General features: G+C 43.1%; 1 protein-coding gene across 1 annotated transcript; it reads right to left on the bottom strand.

Moving 5' to 3' along the window:
* Positions 1-9: 9 nt before the first annotated feature.
* On the bottom strand, positions 10-27,763 carry LOC6538116 (fatty acyl-CoA reductase wat). Its single transcript, XM_002098615.3, has 10 exons — positions 27,283-27,763; positions 4,677-4,787; positions 2,503-2,577; positions 2,302-2,414; positions 1,985-2,233; positions 1,648-1,903; positions 1,088-1,280; positions 781-1,020; positions 463-720; positions 10-406 (listed from the first exon to the last, which is right to left on the bottom strand). The coding sequence occupies exons 2-10, from the start codon at positions 4,756-4,758 to the stop codon at positions 319-321; spliced, it is 1,554 nt and encodes a 517-aa protein (XP_002098651.1). The 5' UTR covers positions 4,759-4,787; positions 27,283-27,763; the 3' UTR covers positions 10-318.
* Positions 27,764-27,773: the final 10 nt, after the last annotated feature.

Here is a 27,773-nt window from a genome sequence, read left to right as displayed (position 1 = left end):
ATTGTAAAATTTCCCAAACAAAATGTGAAGCAGTTTTTATTGTACTTGTAATTGATCATCTACATCCACATTACGCCATCAACTTTTGCAAATTTACATTTAGAGACGTACGAACTAAGCTATACAAGATTCGGATAAAGCGTTTCAAACATATGACTATAGGCATATGGATATGGTACAAACATACAAACGATATATACGATACATACAACTATAACTAACAACTACTGGAAACGAAAGTGTTAGAGTCTGACCGAAAGATTGGGGAGTAGAAGATATGCCCTACAATGGATACGAAAGATATATAGTTAAAGGATCCTATAAGAAGAGCTTAAACAGGGCAAAAAGCGCCCAGCCAGCTAACGCGTAGAAAACAGCCAGTGTCGTGTAGTGCAGGACCTTCAATCTAGAACGAGATATATTTGTGTAAAGTATAGATTTCAGATATGGGGAAGTACTTACCTCTCGTAGCGCTTGATGGACTCCGGGATGTTGCTGGGGTCATCCTTGACCACATACAGACGCAGTCCGTAGAGACTGACGCGGAACAGATTGGTCCAGTCCAGATCGCGCATATCGAAGGCGAATAGCCGCTTATCCCGGTCATCTAGCTTTTCCGTGAGTTTTCTGACATTATCGTTGTCGAATCGAAATTCGTTTGAACTGAAGTACTTGAGGACATTGCTGAGCTTGTGGATTTTGCGATAGATCTTCATCATTCTGTGGGTGAGCCATTCAAGTAGTTGCAGTATGTTTAAATGAAATAAATTGTAAACGCACCTGGGCTTCTTGCCAATTATCACCATGATGGCGTCCATGACCAGGGCGGGCAATGTGTGGTAGAGGAAGCACAGGATGTGGTACTGCCACATGTGCGGCACGATGGTGAAGCGCGGATACCAGATGGACTTCCGCATCGGGATGTCACAGCCGTACTCGAAGCCATCCTCCATGTAGCGCCGCCAGGTGACCATGTTCTCTGCATCCGGCACGTAGTTGTAAATCGGCGGAGTCTCGTATCTGCTCGTGCAAATATTTACTTAATTAGCTATACTCTTTAGTTAGTGTATATGAAGTCTGCTCTTACTTATTTCGCGCTATATCCCACGCACTGGCCAACAGAGCATTGACACACATGTCCACCGGAACAATGTGCGCCTTGTTGTCCATGTCACCCGTGAAAACGCGCAGCACTCCGGATCCAATTCCCACGATCACTCCGCACGGACCGTACATGTTGTCGATCCAGCCAGTGATCGGTTCGCGGTACGTGGTGATCACTGTGAAAGAACCAAAAATTATTTTTAAATTCATATTTTAATCGGTACAAAACTTGATCTTAAACCTTTTGTACGTAGATGGCTAAGCGCCCTCAAATAACCGGTTTCAAGATAGCCAGCAATTCATTAATATATTGAGAAAAAAAAGTGCTAAGCACGTAAATGGCTTAATGAATGATTTTATTACAGAGCGATGACTGTTGAAAGCTATGCGAACGTATTATTTAATTTTACTATACAAACTTGTTGCACAACTTACAACTTAATGGCATGGGCGGCACCTTAGTTAATGTATTTATGATTGTAATGCAATTTGATAATGCTTTTGAGCTGTTGTATAGAAATGGAATTGGAGAATAGAACTTACCAATGCCGGGCCTGAAGATGGTAACTGGCAAATTCTGAGCGCTTTGTTGCACGACATTCTCGGCCAGGACTTTGGTGAAGGTGTATGTGTTCGGATACCCCTTGATGATGGTCGGCGTGAGGGTGTTCAGGGTGTGCTCATCGAGGCACTCGCTCAGCTTGAAGGCGTTCTCGCCGGACATGGTGCCACTGTAGAATCTCTCCTGGATGTGCCGCATGTTGCAGTGTGCAAATGCTGTAGAGACGTGCACGAGGGCCTGGCAACGTTACCAATTAAATATATTATATGTTAATATTCCGACTAATTATAATACAAATATCTGTTAGTTCAAGCTCACCTTCAAGTTAACAATCTCTTTGGCCAGCTTAATGATTTCCTTGGTGCCGTGCACATTGATGGCAATGGCCATTTTGAGTTTCTCATCGAATCGCACGGTGGCCGCACTGTGCAGGACAATGTTCACATTCTCCATGATGGTCTCCCGCTCGTCGGCACTGATTCCCAGTCCAGGCAGCGAGCAGTCGCCACTGATGATGGTGATCTGGCAGCGGTACTTGGGATTCACCTGCTTCATCTTGGCAAATACCTGTACCAAGTAAGATATTGAAATTAGTTGGTCAGGACGAGGAGAAAACAATTAGCACCAGCACTTACCGGATCATTAAACAGATCCTCGATCCTGGCGAAGGCATCCTTGCCCTTCTTGGTGCGTATCAGCAAATAGATTTGTCCCACCTCCGTGACGCGCAGCAATTTCTCAATGATAACTGGGGGGACACGAGACGAAATGAGATGGAATGTGGTAAGTATGTGGTTCGCATTCCAGTCACGTACTGGGAGTCGAGTGGAACTTACTTTTGCCAAAGAATCCTGTGCCGCCAGTGAGGAAGACGCCCTTGTCCTTGTAGAACATTTGCATGGGCGACTCGTCTGGGGAAGAGATCAATGCAAACAGTCATTAAACAATTAGCCAATTTGATGCGCATCATTGATGGTGGGCTCAGTGGGGCGTCCTTCCTTGCCCCTTCTCCTCCCTCCCCGATTTTCCCAACCCAACCAAAAACCATCTGTTTGCTCAGTTGGCTTCGCTTCGGTTCGGTTTGTTTGCCACCAACTTGAAGCTCCGTCACGAATTTAAATGCGCATCAAATGCCACTTCAATTCCGCATAATTCACGCCCCACACAGACACACAAACACACATACAAACACACACACACACATACACAATCGCAGGACGACAGGATAGAGCCACAAACACTCAAATAGTTGGGAGGGCACGAGGGTTAGCTCCTGACTGCATTTTTGCCAAAGTGCCAAAACGGCAACAACACTTGACGTTTCAACGCCGCCTGCCAATGGTTCTAGGAATCCTGCATCCCCCCTCCCTCCACCTTGTGCCACCCCCTCCCCCTGTGGAGGCCATCCATCTCTGCCCACATTGTTGTTTGCGGCATCGGTTGCCGTTGCCTGCCACTTGCTGGGCCACTCATAAATATTTGCAAGTTAGCAGCTCGTCGAGCCATTCATCTATTGTCTAAAACGCACACACGCCTAAAATACCCGCACACGCACAGTTGCATATGCTACACGTGTGTGGCCAATTGCACTGGCAGAAAAAGGGTTGGTACTTCATTAATGGTATTTAGAATATAAACTAGTTTATGGCCTAGCTATAATCTGAACTGTTAATTGCTTTGCCAATGTATGAGTATTACACTTATTCAAATTATTATTCTTAATTAAGATGCATACTTAGGACGAGTATATAGCTAGTTAATTAGATATTCTGTGTTTTTTAATTTATCTTTTCAATTTTAGATATAAATCTCCGCGTGCCAGGGCTCTGCACATACCTCAATTGAATGGCATTTCATCTTAAGATGGCCCACTTCGCCTTAGCCTCCGTCTCGAGCTGCCTAATTGCCAATCGTCGGGCGTAAATCACTGTCAGTTGGAGAACTGGGAGCCATAGACACTGATCCCCTCCGCTGATCCCAATACCCGTGCACAATTGCCACTTGATAATTGCATAATAAATGCAACATTGCCTGGGAGGATGTGCCGCCGCCGGCCCTTCATCTTCGTCCATTTGCCATCGGCTGCGGCATTACAAGCACATTCATACAAATACAACTTGACACCTAGAGCCCGACACCGAGCTCCTCCACATGACTCCTGTCCCAAGGCAAGCCGCCACTATGGCAGCACACCACCACCCCCTCCTTGGAGGAAATTCCTGGCCCGAGGCCGCACTCAACCACAAGCACTTGGCTGGCTCACTCAAATGTTTTGTTTACCTATGCTAATTGGCTTAAATGCAACTCGAGCGCACTTTGCTGCGCCTCGCGTCGTACACCCCCCCACCCACCAGCCTTAAGCTGAAAATGTGGAAATGTGGAAAGCCCCCTTCGACCAAGTCCACCCAACAACATCCAAAAGCCATCAGAAAGACAGCACTCAGCTACCCAGGGCATCATTGTTCCGTGGACGCGGCGAAATTGAGCCTCACTTGGAGTGACTCGAGTGCGAGTTTCGAGTGCGGCGTTTAAAGCTCTTCGAGCGCTTTGGGGCATTTGTTCAACGCTAACTCCAAACAGCTGAAGCAACAAGAGCAACAACAACAACAGCAGCACCCACTTTGTGGCACCACCAGCATGAAAAACAACAGCAAGAACAAGAGAGTTTCCCCCCCACTTTGAGTGAATTGTCAACAATTGTTGTTGGCTCTTCGGATTCTGTGGGCGGCTGACAAAAGTCTGTCACATAATTTGTCAATTTCAACAAATTTTTTGTTTTTGAGACTGGTTTCACTTTCCATCCCCTCCCCCCTTTCCCCTTCCCACCACTCGACACTTTGCCCCACAGGCAGTCATCCCCCGCTAATGTAATATTTCACATAAATGCCTTTTATTTTTCCTGGCTTGCGGTGGGGTTTTGCGTTTTGGGTACTTGATCTTGGGTCGCATTTTTGTTTGCACTTGGCTTATACATATATATTTTTTGTATTATTTTTTTGTGGCCACTCACCCTTCACATCGTTTATGAGCTGACAATGATCTTCCAGCGACTTCATGCCGTTCATGATGTTCATTATTTTGGGATCATCCATCTCGACCGAGGTAAATGATTTCTAATTGCCTGTAGGAAGAGAAAATAAATGGGATTACATAGGGGCATAAAACAGGAAATTCAAGTAAAGTAAAGCAGATCGCGTAAGTTCATTAAATTTAAAGAATTTCTAACTATATAAAGCGAGCTACTAATCAGTTGTTAAACCGCTTAGGCGAACGTGCCACCCACTTTAAACCGAAATTTATAGTGAAAAGAAGTACGATTCCATTCCCTTTCAGCGACACAGATAATCCCTTAATTGAATATCTGGACACCCATTCAGCTCACCACCACCCCCCTCCGGAAAAGTGAACAGAAGTTTCGGGAAATTATTCCTTTAATTCGAGCTAGATGAATGGGAAGCGAAAACCATAAAGCCAATTACAAGAGCCCCAAAGCGGTGGCCATGCGACTGTTTCTTGGCTACTAAAAATCAAATATATATAAGTAAATTTCGCTCCAGTAAAGCTCGAAATTTAATTAAAACTTTGTTCGTCTCCTGGCAGACCACGGCAAGCGGAACAGAGAAAGGGATAGTACGCCAGAGCGAGATGGCGTGATGGAGATGGCGAGAAAAGAGTGGAGCGCGTCAGGAAAATTCCTAATGAAGTGCCAGACGCACCTGTTGACACAGGCCAAAAACACAGAGAACCAGGTAGCTATAATACCCAACTAAACCAAAGCGAACTGAACTCGATTCAAATTTAATAAAATTCAAATTTTCAAAAGCAAGTGCAGCGCAAAATGAGTTCAACGCAACTATGCTGAAGCTGCGATAACAAATGAGTAAGAGCATCTTTGAACTTGCTTCATTTACACCAAAGTAAGCAGCGATTTAAGGCAGATTTCGAACTGGACGCGCATATTTTAGCCAACTCGTTTGCAGGCCAATGCAACCTGTTAATTAAACTCAAATAAATTATTTTGATTTCAGTTCCAATTCGCTGCGAGTGTCCAATGTCAGTCATTGGCAGTTCGATGACGCCTGAAATTTGCGTTCAAATGCGCACATGCCACGCTAAAAAACCGAATGCCTTGGTTAGTACATATTAATAGTGGTGATTACAGGCTGGGCAGCATTAACAAAGGCAGCGGCCAATTGAATTAAGTTTTTCGAAAAAGGCAGACCCCGTTTGAGTCGCGAAATCCGGAACGAAAATGATAAAGTAATCAAAGCTCAGAGGGCATTGTTCCACAGTCGGATATCTCAACCAACAAAAGCAGCGGGAGCAGAACAAACAGCACGTACAGTGCGTTTCAGCATCGTATTACCAGCAATTCCGCTCAAAACCCAACAGGTATTTAAGGTCAGAATTCACCTTTATTGATATAATTGTGGGTGCCAGTTAATTAGCCATGTAAATGGATATCCAGGTGGGATCATTAAAAACTTACAAGGCGCTTATCGCATGAAATAAAGTCAGTATTTATATTAATTACTACATAACTTTGGTCAGTCATTATCCTCATTTAAATAATTGCTAGCCAGTACTTTCACTTTTGCCTTGAAATACTTTAAAGGTTGTATCAAATGCTGTTTGATAATTTTTATTCACTTTACTCGTTTTATATAATTTTTCTCTTTTAACTGATAATAAAATTATATGCATGAGTGGCAGAACAGTACGAATACTCAACACGTTTGTTTAATTTCAATTAAATACAATTATGTTTGCAACCGCTTTACAACATCGACGCGCACTGTCTGCGTGTAAAATGCGCGGAAAACAAACAGCGCCATGAACAATGGGCGAAATCTGACAAAAGGACCCCAAAAGGATGGCAAAGGGCTGTGATGACAAAGCGACCGTCATAGCTCGAATTCGATATGAAAATGGAAATTAAATTATTTCAAGCCAGTCAAAGAGTGGCGCACAATTAACCCATATCTGCCTTATTTGCAAATGGAAACCGAGCCCCCATTTACTATTTACCATTTACCATTACCCATTAACCCACTACTCACTACTCACTGCCCACACCCGCCAGTTGGCCAGTTCATCCGATCCGATGCAGTTCCTCGACGGCCGCTGGGTGTTGCATTTCACACCAATTGAGAAGCTTTTACACCACTCGCGCTTGGCTCGGCGCTCACTCAGTCGGATGAGTGACGAAAGCAGCGCACTGCAATCCAATGACAGAAAGCGGGGATTCCCCGGGGCGGGCAGGGACACTTAGTTAGCCGGCCAGCCTGCCAGCTCCGTTCAACTGAGTGGATATCACCTAGTACTGCCAGCCCCTCCACCTCGCTGCCCACCAAAAAAAAAAAAAAAGAAACCAAAAAAAAAAGTGAAAAACAACCCAACTCCCGACTAGCTGGCTAACTGGCAGTGCGGCCATAAAGCCACTGCAGCTGATTGCACCACGTTGGCGACCACAGAGCGTCCATCTGTCCATCTGTCCGTTTCTCCGTCACTCCGTCCATCCAACCAGCCAACCATTCCTCCATGCAACAGAAAAGCTACGAAAGGTACTCGTTCTGTACGCACTGAATGAACTTCTCGCAGTGAAAAGGGGCAAAGGCAACAGGGCAAGGGGCGGGGGCGGTTGGAGGGGTGCGACTTTGTAGACGAATTTATACATTGTTTAAGTATCAGCCGCAGATACTTCTCCCCCTCCCATCACCCCACCGTGCTTACCCCGCCGTCCACTCAGTTGTCGACACCGAAACTCCATCGTCAATGCACATCGAAGCGCAGCTAATTGAAACTGTTCGGCACAGTGGGGCAAATTGGGCAAGGAAGTGGGTAAAAACGTGGATGTGAGATCAACTTGAAGGAAAGAGAAAACAATCTATTGTTTCTTATTATTCTTAATCCTTTGAAGTTGAAGTATTATTAAACTTTACACTTCTTTTTGTATTCTAAAATGAACACATTTTTTTTTACCACCAAAAATACTTTATTTGTATATAACACAATTAGTTACTTCGATATAAAAATATTGATGTTTTGATTAACAATTGGATATAAAATGTATATTTACCTAATAAGTCAATACTAAGGTAACGCTCATATACGAAGTTTTTACCAATTTTATAGACACATTTTCTTTCCCCTTGCAACAGTGCATTTTCCCCAGCATATTTTCCAAATGTAAAAGTTAGTTGGCTCTTTCTTTCTTTCGGAACTTTTCATAACCTAAAGTTATTTTCGTGAAGGCTTTGGCGCTGATATTTAACCACTGTGAGTGGCTCGTTGTTGCTGCTTTTGGTACTTCTTTTACTTTGGCGCTTGTTTGCGTGCGGTGCACCAGACTGCCGGTATTTGTAGTTGTTGTTGTTGTCCGGCCTGCTGCTGCAACAACTACAAAAGCAGCTGCAGCAGCAACAGCAACAACGCGAAAAACTTTTTGGGGTAACAATGGGCCGAAAAACAAAAGTATGAACCACAACAATAACAAGTGCAGCCCAGTGGGCGCAAAAGTGGGTGGTGTGGGGCGGCATCAGCCCGGTTAGCAATGCAACAACATAACATCGGCTGCAACAATGAGAGCTACAACAGCAACAAGAACCACGCGACCAACAGCAAACAAAAAATCAACGACTGCACCACTTTGCTTATTTCCATGGAATTCAGTTCGCACCACCCAAATGCGAATCGAAAATTACACCAGAACCTCCGGCTTACTTTGCCCACTTTCCCCCGCTTCTCCAGCGCTTTTCCTTTGGATTTTCCGGCCTCGGAAAACCCAAACCCAAAACCCCCGTCGAACACTTTTGACGAGACTCATTCGCTTTGAAATTTTATTTAATGCTTTTGTAATAAAGTGTAAAATGGTGGAAAAGTGCAAACAACGGCCACAAGAGCGCGAAATGCAAAGAGGAAAGTGGGGAAAGTGGTGCATAATATCAGCGGCATCATCATCAGTCCACGGAGGCGATGGCAACATCGTTAACAGGACGAGAAAAGGTCCTGGAAGCAAAAGGGGGGGCATAAGTAAGAACTGCGGCCAACACCAGTGGCCACATTAAAAGAAGAAGAAATAATTAACAGCAACAGTTTGAAAGTCCATAAAATGGAAATGGCCAAGCATTGCCATCGCCATCGCCAACGCCCTCGCCACCATCATCACCGTGTGGAGCTGCCCAGGAGGAGCATCAGACCACCAACCGCCCACCTACCCAGCACTCGCCTCATTGGCATCGCCATTACCAGTGGTGCAGACGCCATCGCCATCACCATCGCCATCGCAACCGCCACGACCACCGCATGTGCCATACAACTTCCGACTTCCGTTGGCTTTGGCCTGTCTGAGAGTCTGACTGGGTCTCGGTTTGGGTCTGGGTGCGAGTCCGGAGTCGGGACTATAGTGCTATATAGTATATACATATATATTCCCACTGATGCACCGGGCATACCCTTTTAAGCCAAGTGGCCATGACTGCGTCCCGCATTTGGTGGCATCTTCAAGTGTTCGCTTTCAAACCGCTGACAATGCAAATAGCTTGGAGAGCAAACACAGCGTTTCCAAAGATTATTCAAGCAATTTTCCTTGTATAATTACTGCGATTATATCAGATAACACGTTCAATTACTATGCATTGCACTCGCAAAACAAATAGTTATAGAAATAATTTCGCATAGTGTCATTGTTATTCACACAAAATTCTAACCAATTAATTTCAGTTTATTTAAACTTAATAATGTTATATACGTAAGGCATTTAAAGTGCGTTGATGTCCGCAGGCTCTCTCAGCCGATTTCATTCTTTGCCATTTGTTAATACCGTTGTTGCTTTTGCTGTTGTCACTGAGTTGACACACAAGCAAAGAGTCGGTGCGAAAAATGTTCGTTAAATCTATTAAAAGATAATTACGTGAAGACAAATGGGCGGGCAGACAGGAGCACCACGGGGTGTCATCCTCCAGCTCGGCATGGGCATGGCCATCGTATCCAGTAGCAATGCCGGTGTCCGTATCGCCAACCGTGTCCGTATAGATGTCCGCGCAACGGACAACGGACAACAGACAGTGGACCACGTAGTCGTGTCCTCGCTGCGTCTGCGGTAGCCATCGATACATACGTACATATGTACGCTATTATTATTCGAGTTCGTTGATACGATAACGCTAATGGATATGGATATTGATTATAGTTTTTATGTCGCTTATGCATCGTGGCCGCTGCGGCTTCTCGCCCCGACTACCGCTTTTCTTTTTCCCGTTTTTCCGCTTTCCCGCTTTCCCCAACTCGGAGCTGCTGCCAGGCCAGGCTAGCATTTCCCAGGCCACTCAATGCTGGTGGTAATGATAATTTTGATTATATTGATGCGTCATTTTATGAGCCGCAATGGTATTGAAATTGAGTGGTCTGTGACAGCATCTAGTTTATGGCGGTCCGTCCGGGCAGCATAACAGCATAATGGCAGCCAATGCCAATTAACATCTGCTCAAATGAATCTGGCCAATGAGATCTGAATGGGGTTCTTTCAGACCCCATTAAGCAGGGATTAGGGCATACTCCGCCCATTTCTCTTTTTTGTTTCCTTCGAACCTTCAGCCCAGAACGACCTTTGGATAAGATGTGTGTGCGATGCCACTTAGTGGGTCGGCGATGGTATAATTGCAGTCAGTCGATGGGAAACTGCGAAGTTTAGCTATTGTTGGCGAAAACGCGGTGTCTTAACGACTTTATCCGACGTCCGATGTTTGCATTGAGCAAACTGCAGGTTTCTAGACACTCGACCCTCCCTTCCCCTTTCCATCTGCGAAAAGCTTCTGGAAAATGCTAATTACACGTATCTTTCGAGCAGAACGTGTGCGAACTCGGAATATCCAATTACAAATCTTACACAAGTGACAAACATTTGCGGCAATTAAATTAATGAAACTTTGCGGGGCTACGTGTCTTGGATCTCGCACAGATATCTCCTTGACTATACGAGTATATTGCGAGTGCTATCGGCTGATATCTTTCCGGCTGGAGGAGCTGCGCCTGCGTCACAAATGTGTAAGATACACCACTGCATTCCGATCCCAATTCCCCATCCCCCATTCACAATCCCCAATCCGATGCCCTGTTTTTGGGGCAAACTCGATACCCCAGCCACACCTGAGCTGCCGGCCAATTCGAGCGTTTAACCAAATAGTTTCGGTTATGGTGTGTGGCCGGCAATAACGTTTATGTATTGGCCAGTCAAATATTGCCAAGCAATTGCCTCATACTCGCATTTTCGCATGGCCATAGCGGCAATCAAAGCCAAATTGAATAGGCAAATTACCAGTCTTCATCTGCACGCCACCAAAGCTACTGGCCACCACCCAATGATGGCCCAAAGAGCTTTTGGTAAAATGTATCCAACGAAATGGGGTTTAAGTGCAGTTAAATATGGATTTGACCCCAAGGGACAGTTTGTCAGTAACTCAAAGCAAAATGGTTTATTTTATCAGGCTACCGAATGGGAACTAAGCTACTCTATTGACTGTTTAACTTACAATTTACATTTTAACAATTTTTCACATACTGATTTTACAGAATTTCTGGGCCAATTTATTTTGAGAAAATATGAATACATATTCATAATTCATATGAATTCATAAGCTAAAGAGATGGCATAATTTTAACTGAAAGTCTGTCAGAATTAGAGGTAAAACAATTCAAACGGGCCGTTCGATTAATTGAATTCTCATTAATTAAACATTAATTGCTTTTTATTATGATTTATTTTAATTTGATTGGTTTCGTTCTTGCAACGCGTATAATGAATATATAAGGTTAATTTAAAATTTTCATCCCATAAACAATGAACAAAAATGGGCAGTGAACAATTTCTAAATTAATTTCGATTGTTTGTTGCGCCATTATTACACCTGTTTATTTATGGCCAGTTTTTCACAGTTGGGGAAAACCTAAACGCACACCCACTAACACACACGCACACTATTACCAATTGTAATTACATAATTCGCTCATTATCAGTGACAACAACAATTGCAGCAATACGACATTACAAAATCGGCGTTAACAAAAAAGTAACGAAGCGAATACAAAAAATATAAATAAATTAAATGCGCTCCGCTATAATTTATATTAATTAATCGGTTTATTTTTTTCTTCATTCGCGATTTTATTGCTGGCTGCCATAATCGCGAAAATCACGGCAAAAATCAATGCAACAACAATCATTTGGCATGTAATGCACAAAAGGCCCCAGCAAAAAATATTATGCAAAAACAAATTTATGCGCTAATAAATAAGCAAACATTTAAATCGTTTTCAATTGCTATCTCTATCACCCTCTCCCCCAATGATTCCGTCTCCCTCGCACTGCTCCAATTCGCGTAATTTATAATTGAATGTAATTTTGATTTTTGTTGCCGCATACATATAAATAAAGTATGATATTTTCCAATTAAACTAAAACAAAAGCATGGAAGAGTTGAAGCTTTTGTGAAATGCAGTCACATATGAAAAACGTTGAAAGTACTGTGCTGTGTGGACTAGCACATACCCATTACATGTTTGTTTATTTAGCATCTACCATATTTACCATACAATATTTCACTTCATTTAAATTCCTCGAACTGTTTAGCTTATTTATTTATTTTCACTTCACCAACCAAATCTCGTCATATTCTAATGGAATTCCCCTTTTCAGGAATACCCAATTTCGTGAAGGGTAGCAGGGGGGTGGGGAGTCATAATGGAAATTCTTCGCAAATTGAAATTGCAGCCTCTTGAGCTCGAAGTGGCATGCGACATGCGGCTGTTACTAAAGTGTGGGGGCGTGGCAAGGGCTCGACCCACTTACAGGGTGGGGAAGGGTGTGGGAGAGGGGGTGGAGTACGGCGGGGTAAACGGTTAAGAAATCACGTCATAAACGCGCCGAGCACGAATTATTTACAAAGCACGCGAAAGCCTAAAAGAGGGGCCCTCCCCAATAAAATAACAATAAACTATGCTCCATAGCCCAGTTGATGGGCGATGGGCGGTGGGTGGTGGGTGGTTGTTTGGCTTGTGAAGCTTGAAGGGGCCAGTGGGTGGTGGCTGGTGGGTGATGCTGGACTGGCCATAAAAACAAAGCAACAAAAGCGATGGGAACAACAAGCCGCAGTGGCATAAACAATTGTGTTACAAATACGACTACAAATGCATAAAGGAATCCAGCAGCAACAAAACGGAGCAACAAATGTCGTCTCCCATAGACGATTATTTATTGTTAACGATTTATATTTGTTGTTTGTGCTGGCATAGCTCACATTTCCAGCCAGCGGCCCCCAACCCGTACGTGCGAATGTGTGAGTGCCGGCCCCAGATTGCAAGCTCCGCTCCTCGTCTTTCGTCCTTCGTCCTGCATCCTTCGTCCTCCGTCCGTCAGCCGTCGTCCTGGCCCAAGCGATTGAGCCTGATTGCCGGCTCAAGTGTCGGTCGCGTCACACGGGGCGTATGCGTGTCGGCCGGGCGTGGATTCGAGGATTCCACGTTGTGGCATGAGGTTGGTGGCATGGTGTAGGTGTGGGTGTGGCTGTGGCCTCTCAGAGCTGAGCACTTTGTCCTGCACAACGAAGCAATCATTTTTTAATATTTTGTGGCTCCCAAATCCTTGAAGGGTACTCAACTGTAGCTGGTTTTTGGCTGCCAAACGTTAAGATCAGGCTTATCATTATTTACTAAACTTAAGTTTCAATGGTTATGCTGTTCCTATTATGAACATTGGCTTTGAGTTAAACACAGTATTGTGACTGGTTGGCTTTATCACATAACAATATTGTAGTATTACTAAACAGTAAACTACGGAAGTGCAGACTAGACCTTGGCTTACTTTCTTCGCCGATCGTGACAGTTTCTCAGACTGAGCAGCTCAATTTTATTTCAGTGTATAACAACTGTTCACTGTGTGTTGTTGTATGCAGAGATTTTTAATATTTTACACACAATTACTAAGCCGAAGAGTTCGAAAAAGCGATCATATTTAGCTTCTTATGTCTAAGGATATGATCTGAGTGCCGCTACGCCGCACTACGGGCATCTCTGGCTATGATGGCCATCAGTCGCAAGTGTTGCAGCTCCATCCCGCTTTCCCACACGTCGCGGCCAACATTCTTCTTCGTCAAGTGCGCGGCATGTTTGACAGCAATGAGTGCTTAACACGTACGACGGCTTTTGTTCGATATTCACTGATGATGCTGTTGTAGTTGTGCTCGCTGTACTTGCTGCCATTGTGGCATTGTTGGTGTTGCTCATTTGCCACTTTATCTTGGCATTGTGCATGTTATTTACTGTTGCCCCACCAGCCTCCTTCAGCCAACGCCTTTGTGCCCCCGCTCGTCGTATCTGCGCACTGTCAAAGTATCTGTATCTGTAGCTGTAGCTGTTGCTGTAACTGTATCTGTAACTTTGGCTATACAGATGTATGCGGATTGTTTTGTGTGTGAGTGTGTGTGTGACAAATTTCGTAGGAAATCATTTGCTATGCTCTGTTAAACGATGACTTCTTTGCCACTCCTCGATTCCGTTTGTGTGACGCCCAATTCATTGAGTCCTACTGCCTGCGGGTGTAGTTACCCCCTCACCAAAATAAACCCAAGAGCACCCGAATAAACCAATTTGGAAGGAACAAGAACCAGAACCAGACCCAGATCCAGTTCGAGACCCAGACCAAGATGAAGAACAATAAGCGACCCACTGACCCACACACAAAGTGGCACAAAGATGTTTTACGAGTGCTGGCTGTTGTTGTAGCAATTTGTTCATTACTTTTTATCTCTTGCAGATGGGGTGACCTTTGCCCTCGAAGCGAAATTGTTGCCCCTTTTTTTTTCGGACAATTTTGCCCATTTTTCCTGCTCGTCCATTGTATTTCTATTGCCCGTTCTGAGATTTTACCCCATTGTTAATTCATGTGATTGCCAATGCTGTAGTTATTGTTTTTTGTGGCTGCTGCACCCACAACATGAGTGAAAAAAAGCCAAAAAAAATATTGCAAAATTGTGTCTGGTCGTGTGGCCACAAGCAGTTTCCTTCAAACATGTAATTATGTACGAACTTTGTGGATAATACATGCACTCAACCCAGCGAGCACAGGCTTGAACCCGCCACGCCCCCAAAAAATGACCGGGGGCGGAATGGATTTTTGGCTCATTTTTATGCTGCCCACAAATTGCATTCAATTTATTTTGCTTGTTGCAAATCAAAAATCTCCATAAAGCAAAATGCTCCCTCCGCACTGTTTGCGGACTGCATAAAAATGTTTAACATCGCATAAAAGTTATTACTTCATTTATTTCAAATGCAAACATTGTTCTCAACCAAATCCGTTTTGGGAAAGTTACTGCCGGAGATGGCAGCATAGGAATATACATTTGTTTATCGCATTTAAATTGAGTACATTTTCATGGATCTCTTCTGCATGTTTGCGGAGAAAGTGTGGCGAGTTTTCGGTTCTTACGGCCAGGTAATTTGGAACTTTTATAACTTTTTAGCTCTTCCGAATGTGCCTTCAATTTTGACTAATTTTAAACAATTAATTTATTAAGGGGCTTGGGAAAATTAAATTTTGTTGGTTTCGGACACAGCTGGGCTTATGTACTTTTGATTTTTGATAAGCTTTCCTTGGCCAAATTTTACCATACTCAAACAAAGCTCACTTGATTCAATAAATTTTAAATGACTTTATGCTCAATTGGAGAAGCAGGTGAATAAAAAATGTGGCAAATGAAAGGGAAATGAAGTGCTGTGCATTTAGGGCTTATCAAGTGGGAATCCTTTTTTGTTACAACCAAAAGCAATTTAAACATCCATTGAAACCTAATCATAGCAAGATACCCGCCTGAATGAAACTAAATTAAAGTAGACCGTTCAATAGCAACACTGAAATCAAAAACAATTTCAAGGGTCTCAGATCAGATCACATTCAAAGCCCAAGCTTGTGTTTTTTTTATTTTTAATAAATACTTAAGCGTAAACCGGATATTTCAATATCCTGCCCACTGCCGTTGGCACACACACACACACAGCTCAAGAGGATATATATATTTACACATACATGTACAAATTTATAAATATATACATATATATATATATATATGTAGGCTAGTGTGCGGACAGGGTAAGAATGGAAAATGCTCTGGCGTATTTGCATAAGAAAAACTAAGTTGAACCAAAATCAATGATTGCACACTACCCACTACCCACTGTGCCACGCCCCCGAATTCCGTGCTCCGCCCACTTAAATCCTGCGATGAAACAGTAGACGAAGGATAAAAGTGGGCGGCGAGGGGTGGGCCGGTCGCTTTCATATTATTACTTTATGGTTGCCTCCAGTTATGCATACTATAACCATAAATATGCTCCAATGGAGCCAAAGTCAGCTAGCAACAAAATCATACCGAAGCGCAGAGGAGCGGAGCGAAAAATAACAACAATAGCAGGAGGGATAATATTTTGTGTTTGTATTAATGCAGCCCGCATACATATTTATACTATAACTCAGAACAATAAATAGTAAAAGCTGGATTATGATTAAATCGATTACATGGGGAGCTAACGTTGGCCAAACATTCGCTTTGCTCTAGTCTACGTGTGTGTGTGTGTGAGTGTGCATTACGCCCCCCTGATGGGTCACGCCCACATTCTGCTTTATAGGGCCTAGCTACGCAGAGAAAATCCCCCCAAAAAAAAGAGAAAAAAGAGGAAAAATCGTAGTAAAAACGCAATCGAAATAAAGAAGTAAACAAGGAACCCATAAAAATGAGTCTATGACGGGATACATATTCATAAATGCAAACAAATTTGAGTGTGTGCATTGGTGTGTGTGTGTGTGAGAGGTCCAGGCAGGCACACACAGATACAAAATAAATACGCAGCACTCGGTTTTCATAACTGAATTGCATGCCCGATTGAATGACGAATGGAAATTGAATGAATCCCCCAGCCAAATGCAATCGAAGATGGGAATGGAAATGGACACGGATCCGGGATGCTGGATGCTGGATACAGGACATCCACATCCACATCCACATTCACATCCATGTCCTGCGCCCTTGGTGACCGCTTTTAAAGCTGATATATTAACTTTATCCGCACTCAACCTTCATGCGCAGAAAGCTACAAATGCGATTTTAAAGCCATCGCGTATTCAGATCCGCAACAGAGTGAATTTTTGAGGAGCACTTAAATTGTCAATGTGAAAAGTGCAAAATTACTCGTGGAGAATTGATTAATTCCTGGTTGGCTATTTCGTTATGATTCCGTTTCGGAAAATTAACTAGATAACCATCTTAATTTGAAAAGCCAATTTGTGCTAATTGAAATGTTTCAGTCATGAAAGCTCAAACCAAATGAGCGTTATCGTAAACATATTTACAGTGTTCAATAAAGTTTATTCAATACCAAAAGTGGAATGAAATCATTTGAAAACCGAAATTAATATTTATTATATAATGAGTTTATTTGGCTCAGCTTTTGGTTTGTGTGTCAGCAGCATTGATAGTAATTTAAAATATAAATGCACCTAAACAACTTCACAAGTTCAAGTACTCTTTTGTTAGACTTCTTAAGCAGTTTCAATGGCATCTCCATTAGGCAAGTCACACATCTTAAATCTTCGCTGGCACTATCTAAATGGATGAATGGATGCAACCTCTAGAGTGGCCTCTAGACCTAGACCTCCAATCCCGCCCAATGTTCTCCGAGCAAAACCGGAGCTGCCACAAAAGTCGATAAAAACGCGTAATCACAAACAGACGGTGGACGTGATGGGGAGTTGGCCAGGTGATAATTGGAGCGGGGCGATTCCAAGAGCAGCTCCATGAGTTCAATGTTGGGGCACTTGGCAGTTGTTAATTGCAGACACTCCCCGTGCAGCAGTTAGTTAGTTAGTTAGTTAGTTGGTCACTTAGTTGGTCATTAATGGAATCTCGCACGAGAAATTCACCAATTAAAAGTCATGATCAACTGACGCAGCAGCCATCACACCAACTACTTAATCATTATCCAAGCGGACCAGCATCATCCACCAGAAATCATTAGATTATCGTCGTTATAGCAGCATCATCAACATCATCAACAGCATCATCAACAGCATCAGCATCATCATCATCATCAGCACGTTGTCGTTTCGGTTGGTAACTTTTCGCACTTGGCCAAACTTCCGCTGAAGGCGAACCCTGGCCAAAACTTTCATTGAACAAGAGACTTCGGAATCGACTCGATTCGACTTGCGATTCGAGGCGAGTTGAAAAACTTCAATTAGCATTAATCTTGTTGACAAAATTTGTTTGTGCAAATCAACAGAACAACATCGCCGTCGCAGCAACAGCAAAAAAAACAAGAGACTTAAATGCAAAATCAGTCAGTCCGCGTGTTCGCACACATATATTTATAGAATTAAAGTGTACCATGGGCTAGATTCTTGTCTCGATGAGCCCAGAACCCCTCGACCAGCAGCCTTTCACTCGGTTCGAAGTTCGAACCCACAAAGGCCCCTCCAATGGCACATAACACTCATCCTTTGGCTCATTCTGTTCCTTGGATTTCATGTTTTGCGGTCCCGCTGCCTCTTTGATTTCATGATTTTCCATCATATAGCCAATATCGTATGTCTGCATGCATTGCCAACGATAGTCTATGAAGGGTTACTTCGGGGTTTCAAACTAGTTCAGCAACATACATATATCAAGAAACATCTACAGTAATACAACAATTTATTAAAATTACTGCTAAGCTGTAGGATTAAAAACGATTGTCTTTGTGCATAAACAAAAAAGGAAACTGGTTTGCTATTGGCGGTTCTTGACTCCAAGTGTTATTTTTATGATTACTCATCATTAATCGAATATTCTTACAAATAAGTATATACAACTTTATACTGGAGAGCTTTGTTTTGAGCACTGTTTGCTTGTTATAATTTTTTATTTTTATAATTGATTAGGGTATTGCCGTGTTGGCAATAGATTCCCTTGTTTGGTTCGCTCTTGTTTTATTCCATTTTATATTATTTTATTGCAGCTTCTCTGCTGCGGCTGCTGGTTGGTGGAATCGAAGCACCCGGAGGCACTTTGCATACGGTTATGATCGCCATGTTATCCGCACTGACCATGGCTTTGGCTTTGGCTTTGCTCCTGCTCCATCGATGGCTTCAGCTGCAGGGCCCAGGGCATTTCCCTGGAAACTGGTCACTGGTCACTGGTCAGTGGAACAGCAGTTCTGGCCACTCGCAAATCGATGCAACTGGGCCGTTGGCAGAGGAGTCTTGTAATGGGCTTAATCGCTTGCATGCATCAACTATGACGAAGTGCATGCAGTTGCATGTGTGAATGGAAAGTTAATTCCTGGCAAATCGCTCAACCGGCTGACTAATCAATGGTCAGACATTACCTAATAAATCGATGTTCGGTTTCATCTTACCGGTCGGTCATGCTCGACATGACAATGAAAGTGGGCACTAAGCCAACGAATTACTCAAGTGTTAATTGTAGGAAGTCCGCTGGGATGGGGATGTAGTATAGTATGTGCGTATATTTATTTTACCCACTGTTTGCTACCAATTTTGTGGTTGCGGCCTTGTCCGCACCTGAACTTTGCATTTCAGTTTAGAGTACGGAAGCAGTTTAAAATCAATTCTATACCAATTCAATGTACTGATGGTGGAGAAATCACACATAAAATTAAGGGCTTTCTTCGCCCATTTCCATATGGAATTCCACGCGAAGGTCGCACTGCAAATGCTGTCACGTAGAGTGTGGAAAAAGCCGGGAGATTTCGAAACTGGGACTGGGTCGCAATTGGTAACCGTGGCACAGGAACCAAAACCGCGCACACGTCGCATTTCGTCGTTGGTTTTCGGGTGCGTAATGCATAACAATGTCACCGCCTGCGAATCGAATCATAACGAATTCGAATTGGGATCGAATCTAAATCGGTATTGGAATCGGAATCGGTAAGGCAGATGGATTCCCAGCAAGATCGATGGCACGTAGGCGGAACCCGTTAGGTCCGGATCGGTTGGCCATATCGGTGGGCATAATTTCACGTGTTCCCCTTCCTCGTCTTTGGGTTGCCATGAGAATCTAGTACCTCAGTGGGCCAGCACCACACCTCCGAGAGTTCCCAGTTCCAAGTTCCCAGTTCCAAGTGGCCGGGCAAACAACTTTTATTTTCACATCTATCTGTTAGATACCACGTACTGTTGGCCAGCGTACGTGCGTTTTGATATTTTAAACAAATATTTAAAACAAATTACCACAGCACAAAAGTCGTATGCAAACGAGTGTGTGAGCTAACAAGGAACTGGGCGGCAGTGGTCTGAAATCTGGGGAACATTGAACATTGAACAAGGATCGTAAAATATTTTTGTACTTCATATCAAAAAAGTATTTTGAGTAGTTAAAGTTTTAGATCAACTATAAAAAAAAACTAGTGGTAATAACTTGTACCCAAATATAATATACACATGTAACTTACAGCTACTTTAAGCAATTTAAATGAAATGGTTGTTATAGCGCCCCTTAAAGTGACAAAAAATAACAAAGGTATTCAACAAAAACTAATTTACTATGGTCGCTGACACTTAAATGTATTAAATTTGTCTTTAAGCTACAAGCTTTGTCGTTGTGTCTTAACTTGGCTATAAATTAGCTGGAAGTTATTCTCGGAAACTACAAAATTTCGTATATGCCATTTACTAGAGAAATATTGGAAAATACCCAAAATAAATAGAATAATTTACTGACCACTGTTCCTGGTGTTCGTTCCATATGCTTTTATTTGGCAGTTGGTAGCGACTTGTTGGCTTTTAGTTAGTATCGCTCCGTGCCCATTCATATTTTTATTTTGCCGCTTTTAGCCAGAAAGTTAGTTGTGGTCAGCTTTGGCAAAGCTTTGGCTTACAAATCGAGAAGCTATAGGAAAGTGAGACAACGGTCAATAGTACTCATACGCACCGTATGAAGTGGGAAACGCAAAATAAAGGGGTTTCAGCATGTGCGCCATGAGTTGTGCAAACTGACAACAAACCGGAGCCGAAAATCCCCCACAAAGTAAGGCAGCAGTGTAAAACGGACCACGTACGAGAGCGTATCTATGCATCTGTGAGATACAAAATGGCAAATGCCCGCCGGACTGGGCCAAGTCTTGAAGCTGCTGCAACTGGAACTGCTTATCGGGTGGAACTGGAGGAGCCGGGATGGTAGCATTTGGCCAGTTTATCAACGTCTGGAAACTTGTCCCGTTCCCCAAATAAATGCCACTGCGATTGTCAGGTTGGCAACGTTTCTACGTGGGGCTAGCTGCTGAAATTATGTCAAACCTGTTTGATTGAAACACTGAAAATTGTCTGCAAATTGTTTTTTACAGCATTGCCCAGTGTGGTGCAACTGTCCGCCGTCCGGGGGGCGGTTTGGAAAAGTGGGTGGTGGTGGTGGTAGTGGGGCGGACTGTTGAACTGGGGGACAACGTAACCAATTCGAGCCGATTGCTCTAATGCTGGCTCATTACAAATGCACAACATCAACATTAACGGCAACAACAAAGGATGTCGGCTTTTCTACGATTTTCGAATTATTTTTGACATAATACTAAAATGTGTGGCTCGCGGCATCGAAAGCTATGGGGAAATGCGCTTTGATTTATAGGAAGTGTGTGCGCCGACTTATTTGATTTCTGTAATTGGGTGATTGCATTCGAGCATTACGCAATCGAAATCAACAATAGCACAATTGTGTGCCAATCGTCGATGGGAAATCATAATCTATGCTGCGATATGCGACTTAATGTGGCTCTTGTCACATTTATACAAATTATATCATATCATATAAATTATAATTTTCTTAGTGAACAATGCTCTCTTGAGATGAGTTCTTCACTGAGAGTCGCATTTTATCTATCTATCCCGCCGAAATTTCAGTTGGAGTGCCACTCGCAGCAGTAAAACATTCAAAGAGATTCCCGATTTATTTATTTACAATGCATTTTAAAAATGTTCCGTCAAAGAAGCTTCAGTTGCAGTTTTATGGGCTGCATGTGTGTGTGTGTTGGCCAAAAATGCAATCGAATGGGAAATACATATGCATATGTTTCGGCACACAGACACACACACACACATGCATATACGTATACATATATTAAATGTATGCAAACTGCATAAATGCTTCCTGAATCGAATTTAATTGTATCTGGTGTCTGCATGCTGCACTCGCATCTGTATCTGTATCTGCATCTGCAAGTGCAGCTGCATCTGTATCTGTATCCGTATCGCTATACGAGTATGTATCTGTATCCGCCAGTGAGCGATGTTGTCTATCCATCTCGGCGAACTCCCAATCCCGCTGCCCCCCAGCTCCCCCCTCTTGCGGCTTTTTGGTTTAATTGGCTGCGGGAATATTCCATGTGATTACTTAATGAGCCCCAACTTATGTTTACTACGCGAAACATTGGTTCGCCCCGGTCGGTTTGGTTCGGTTTCGGTGCACAAAAGTTAAAAGGTTAACAGTGCAGTTGGTGGCTGGCTGGTCGAGAGAAGTGTAAAAATTAAAAAAAAAAACAAAAAAAAAAGGCGAATTATTCCACAGCCGAAGCGAACAACAATTGTGGGGGCGTGTGCACGTAGTTTATTATTCAATTACGCATTCATTAAGGTACATAATTAATAATTCAATTAAAGGTAGCACTGCGTAGTGCATCAATTTGTGGCAATGTTTCCCTTATTACTCATTTTCACGCACTCTGCATTCGCACTTACATTTCGATTCCGCAGAGCTCTCCCATCCGTGACTCACCGCCGGAGTCATGGGTTAACTGGGCGGCAATGGGTTAAACCTTAGGGTTCTGCTCCACTGCAACTCTAGGAAGTGGAAGTGGAAGTGGGCTGAGATTCGAGCCACTGGCTGCGGCATGCGTGACTTTCGATTGAAAACGAATAGCGAATCTTACAGTTTATTGCCTGCCAAATGATGCAAATCATTTTTCAGTATTTGTAGCTCGGTTAAGATGACTTGCCAAAAGTCTGGCAAAAATATTCCACTTCGCAAATCAAATCTCAATTGGAATAATTCAATTAATATTGAGCTATGAAGTTGTCATCAAGTGCATTTGCGCTTGAACTCAAGATTACAAGGGGTTTCCATGCGATTTAAAAGGAAATTAAGACCCTAGAATATGTCTGATATATTTCCGCATAGCTGAATGATAAGTAAAATAAATGGATACTCAGGCTCTACACCATCTAGGTAATTTAGTATACATTAATATGGAAGCCGAACCCAAGCAGATATTGAATATTCTATGGATGAAAGAGGAACTCTTTCTCCTCCACACATGAGGCACAAACTCGTATGATGCCCCATCCTAACTAAGACGCCACCAAAGGTGAAGAGGTGCTCCTGAAAACGCAGAAATAAGCGGCAGCAAATGCCTGACCTAAGCCACCATCTCAGTTGTAGCATATTCAGCGTCTCTGGGCCGAACTGTAATTTATGTCTTTATGGCACATTACATTCAAGACAATTCACTGGCTTTACAACCTGTTGGAGTAAGTCTTTTACGGCCCCATCAGCAGGAGATCAAAGTCAGGCCATGGTAATGACCCAGTTGACTGGGCTGGCAGACCTTTTAGCCAAGAGCCAAGTGCCAAGAGCCAAAGAGCCAAAGCACCCACGCTTTCATAGCGACATGCATAATTAAAAAGCCGTTACAGGATGTACACGGTCAGGGTTTATGTTTAAATGGCCATGCTGAATTTATGGGTCCGCTCTTAATTGGGCTGCAAACGTTGACAAACAAACAAACAAAAATTGGCAACTTTACGTGCAGAGTTTCGGGCCACGTTCATGTTCAATGCCGCTGGTCTGCCGCCGAATTGTGTTGACCTTTTCGCGTAGTTTTAGCCAGTTTGCCAGTTAGCCAGTTAGCCAGTTAGCCAGTTAGCCAGTGGGCAGGTGGAAAAAGCAGCAAAGATTCTGAGAGAACCAGAAAGCCTTGCCCAAATCCAGTCAGTCGAAGTCTCAACCCAAACCCAAGCTCAGGCTCAGGCTCAAGGCGGTCAGGTGCATTTATCGCAATTAAACACTTGTTGCTGCCAAAGCAAAGCAAAAGCAGCGAGCAAAAAGCCAAAAGCAAAGTTGCCACCGCAAAAACAACGCCACATCTAACAAGAAGCGAGGCAAGATTAATACGTGCATTACGGCCGGGCCACGATTTCCACAACGATTCAACAACGATTCCACAACGAGCAACTAACAAATATACAAGTATATACTAGTAGATAGCTATATGGCAATTGCGATTTGCTTAGAATGCGACAACCGCCGGGCCCCAAATAAAAGCCAAAGTGCTGACCTTGTCAGTGGCTACAATGCTACCAATATTACCAATACAACTGCTTTAGTACCACCACACCACACCAATGTTGCTTTGGAAATCGATTGCACTGCTGAATCTCGAGTGGTTTTCCTTGTGTTTGATTTTTCAATTTTTGCATCACAAAGCGTGAGCACACACACAGGCCAAGCGGCGATTTTGATAGAAGAGGGGCGATTTTCATATGCCTGAAAGCGATTGCATTTATTTCGAATTGTATTAATATTGTTAACATGGGAAGTTTGAGCAACAATATAATTTAAATTCTCCTCCACCCAGATGCACCAATAAAATATACAGATAATTGCACTGTTTGGGTTAACCTCTTATCAATGGTTCATCCATAGAGGAACGTCGCCACTTGACAGATTAAAAAATGTGCAGATAGCAGAGGTGCAGATGCAGATGCAGATGCAGATACAATGCAAACATTACTCAGCCGCATTTCTCGGCTACTAAACAATTTAAATGAAGATGTTCCCAATTGAATTCATGGTCAGGCGGTCGATGAGTTATTTATGCATACTTAAACACGCCTGGAAAATGCAAAGGCGAAGAGCGCCTTTGGCTATCTTGGCCATTTGGACGCTTGGCTGTTTTGGCTGTTTGGCTGTTTGGCTGCTAATTCGCAGCAGAAGCAATATTCGCACATTTATCGATTGCAAATCAATTTCGTGCAATTGCACATCTCACGTAATGCCAGCCCCTCTTGGCCAGGTCGAAACGCAGTGCCTCTGGCTCTGGCTTTGGATTTGGATTTGGCTTTGGACTCGGATTCGGGTTCGAATGCGGCTTGGGCTTCAACTGGCTGCAATGCATCGCTGCCGGATTACCCCTCGATTAATGCTGCGTGCATACAAATTGGCGCATTTACGTTCGCCTTCACCTGCTATATGGGAATCTGGAGGGGTCTACCCTATCCACAAGATACAGATACAGATACATATACAGGTGCAGAAACAGATACAGATGCAGATACAGATACAGATACAGGTGCAGTTGCAGATACAGATACAGACACGCGCCTGCACTCGTTAGCCGGGAGCTTGAAGTCTGAGGCGTTTGCTTTCCTTTTGGCATTCAGCAGGCAGTTGGCCAAATTGCATAAACAACATCGCGGTGCGAAATGAAAACTGCGCAAAGTGCGAAATATAAATTACATCGCTAGCATTCGCATGCAAATTCCGATTCGGATTTCAATTCAAAAACATTGTCGCACGTTGAAAGTGGCAAGTGGCAAGTGTCTTCCGGTGCAATCCTAATCAGCATGACTGGCCCAGTGCCAGTCACACTGCAAATCCCATCCCAGTTATCCCATTCCATTCTTTTGCTGGCTAGATAGAAATGGCAAAAAACGAGGCGAGGTGACAACATAAGCAGACTTTTCGCGGGATTTGTCAAATATTTGCGCAACGCTGCGCTTATCCATTCCAAAAAAAAAAAAGAACAAAAAAAATCCTGCAAATCTCTGGAAAGGGAGATCCAAAACTGCAGTGTCGAGTCCCCAAAAAGCCCGGAAAACGCAGACTCCACAACCCCAACTTTTTTGTGTGCGCCTTCACGCCTCTTGGAAGGCGGGCAAACTTTTATTATTATTTCATTTTTTTTCGGCTCGCCCCGCCTCGCAAGTTCAAAAAGTTTAATGCTATTTGACTTTGATTCAATGTTTGCATTGTGCCCGGGCACATCATCGATTATTTTCCACTTGACGCCCCTCGTCAGCCCACTGAACATGGAACATGGCCACCAGAGGCACCAGAGCCAGCAGACGCCATCAGAAGGCATCCATCCACCCACGGATCCCCTGCGAACTCACATCCAAATCTCAATCCCAATCCCCATCCGAATGCGAAACCGAATCGCAGTTGTTTGTGGTGGACAAATGAAATATGTTTGGCCGCATCAAAAAGCCCTGGCACTGACAATGCCCCCGACTACGAGTATTTTGATAAATTGCGAATTAATTGAATCGCTATGACATGAAGTTTAGCACTATTTTCTCGTGCCTCAATTAAAGAGTTTTTAGCTGGGTTTTTCCAGCACAGATACTTATGTAGATACTTTAATTGCATCCTTGAGGGCCATTTAATTGTGGCACACAAATCGATTTTTATATACCATTTCATTGCAGCACGACATGATTTTCTCATGCATATTTCATTGAATGCATTTCATTGCCATTTAAATTTGGCCAACGAGAGAGTTTGTTTAAAGGGCTTCGGGGCAGTCACTCTTTAAATTCTTTATGAACTTTAATTTCCAAATTACATCGCTTAATGCACTTGTTAAATCCGGATTTTAAATGGCTTCTAAAGCTGAGTAAAATTGCACATTTCTGCATGGCTTAAAAATGATTTACGTAATATAATAATATTTAATTCATGACAATTTTATTGAATTTGGAAATCCTCCGACATTTCACAGAAAGCTCTTGCAAATCTTCTAAATATTTAATTCCACTTCTGGCATTTTCGTTTCTTTTACAAAGGTGGCAAAAAAGATACATATGTATATACTTATATAGGCAATACAACATCATAAATATAAGCATTAACTCATTTCTTTTATAGCCAGCAGATATTATGGCCAGAACAATTACTCACGGAATTGTAAAACGAAATGTCACAGATAATATTATTTATTCTGCTCAATTAGTGAGCTGCTAAATGGGAATTTAAATATTGATCGAACTGCTCTCGATCCAGTATGCAGTAATGAATGTTTTTCCCAATCTAATCAATTATTTTTTGGGTTTGGCCAAATATTCGTATGCAAACCCGTTTGAAATGCACAAAGACCACGGCGGTAATATAATAATCCAACTGGCGATTATCGATTCTTTGGCAGCCGTAACTCTCATTGCAATGGCAAAACAATGAGTTATTTCCCAATTGCCGGACTTGGTTTGTTTGTGTATTATATTTGGGAAATTCAATGAAATTTCACACATTTTTTTTCGTAAATGCCTGTGTGCTGGCAATTGACTATGAGCTTTTTGTCGGCCCCTCCTGGACCTGCGGAGCGAATCCAACTCGTTTTGGGTATTTTTTTTTTTTTTTTTTAGAAAGGCATAGATACCACCACCACCACCACCATTAGCAGCAGCAGCACCACCATTACAAGCACCACCGCTGCCTAGCACATACGTAATGGCATTTGTCATACGATTACCAGGTATACGGATACCAGAGCAGATTGGTTATAATCCCATGTAATTCAAGACTCACCGATTTGCTGGCTGCACAATACAACACACAGATCCCACGCCCACGGATTTCGATTTTCGAATTCGCTTTTCGATTGCGGAGTGTGGAGTGTGGATTTCCACAAATTGCTGTCTAATTAGAGGGCTCGTTAATCTGCCACACGAATCTTCCTCTCGCTGGCACACAGGGATATATCTCTCAATCTCTTTTGGTTTTCTATTTTGTATTTTCTGCAGTTGCCACTTTCGAAATGTATAAATTCTCTTTCCAAACGCGCTTTTAACGGCAGCACGCGCTGTTGCACAAGCGATGCCAAATTAGTTGCAACAGGTGGAAAAACAGGGAGCGCACCGCGATCCGAACCGAATCGGATTGTATGTATATCCAGCGAACTGAGTCCCGTGTTTGAAAACTGACTTTTGAAGTCGAGACGAGGCAATGCGATACTATGCGATCGTTACGCGTTCCAGAACCGCGCTGCCAGGCAGACGAAAACAGACTCAGCTCGATCG

Source organism: Drosophila yakuba, chromosome 3R, assembly GCF_016746365.2.
Source record: "Drosophila yakuba strain Tai18E2 chromosome 3R, Prin_Dyak_Tai18E2_2.1, whole genome shotgun sequence".
Classification (NCBI taxonomy): Eukaryota; Metazoa; Arthropoda; class Insecta; order Diptera; family Drosophilidae; genus Drosophila; species Drosophila yakuba.
This window is presented reverse-complemented; position numbering and strand designations above follow the sequence as displayed.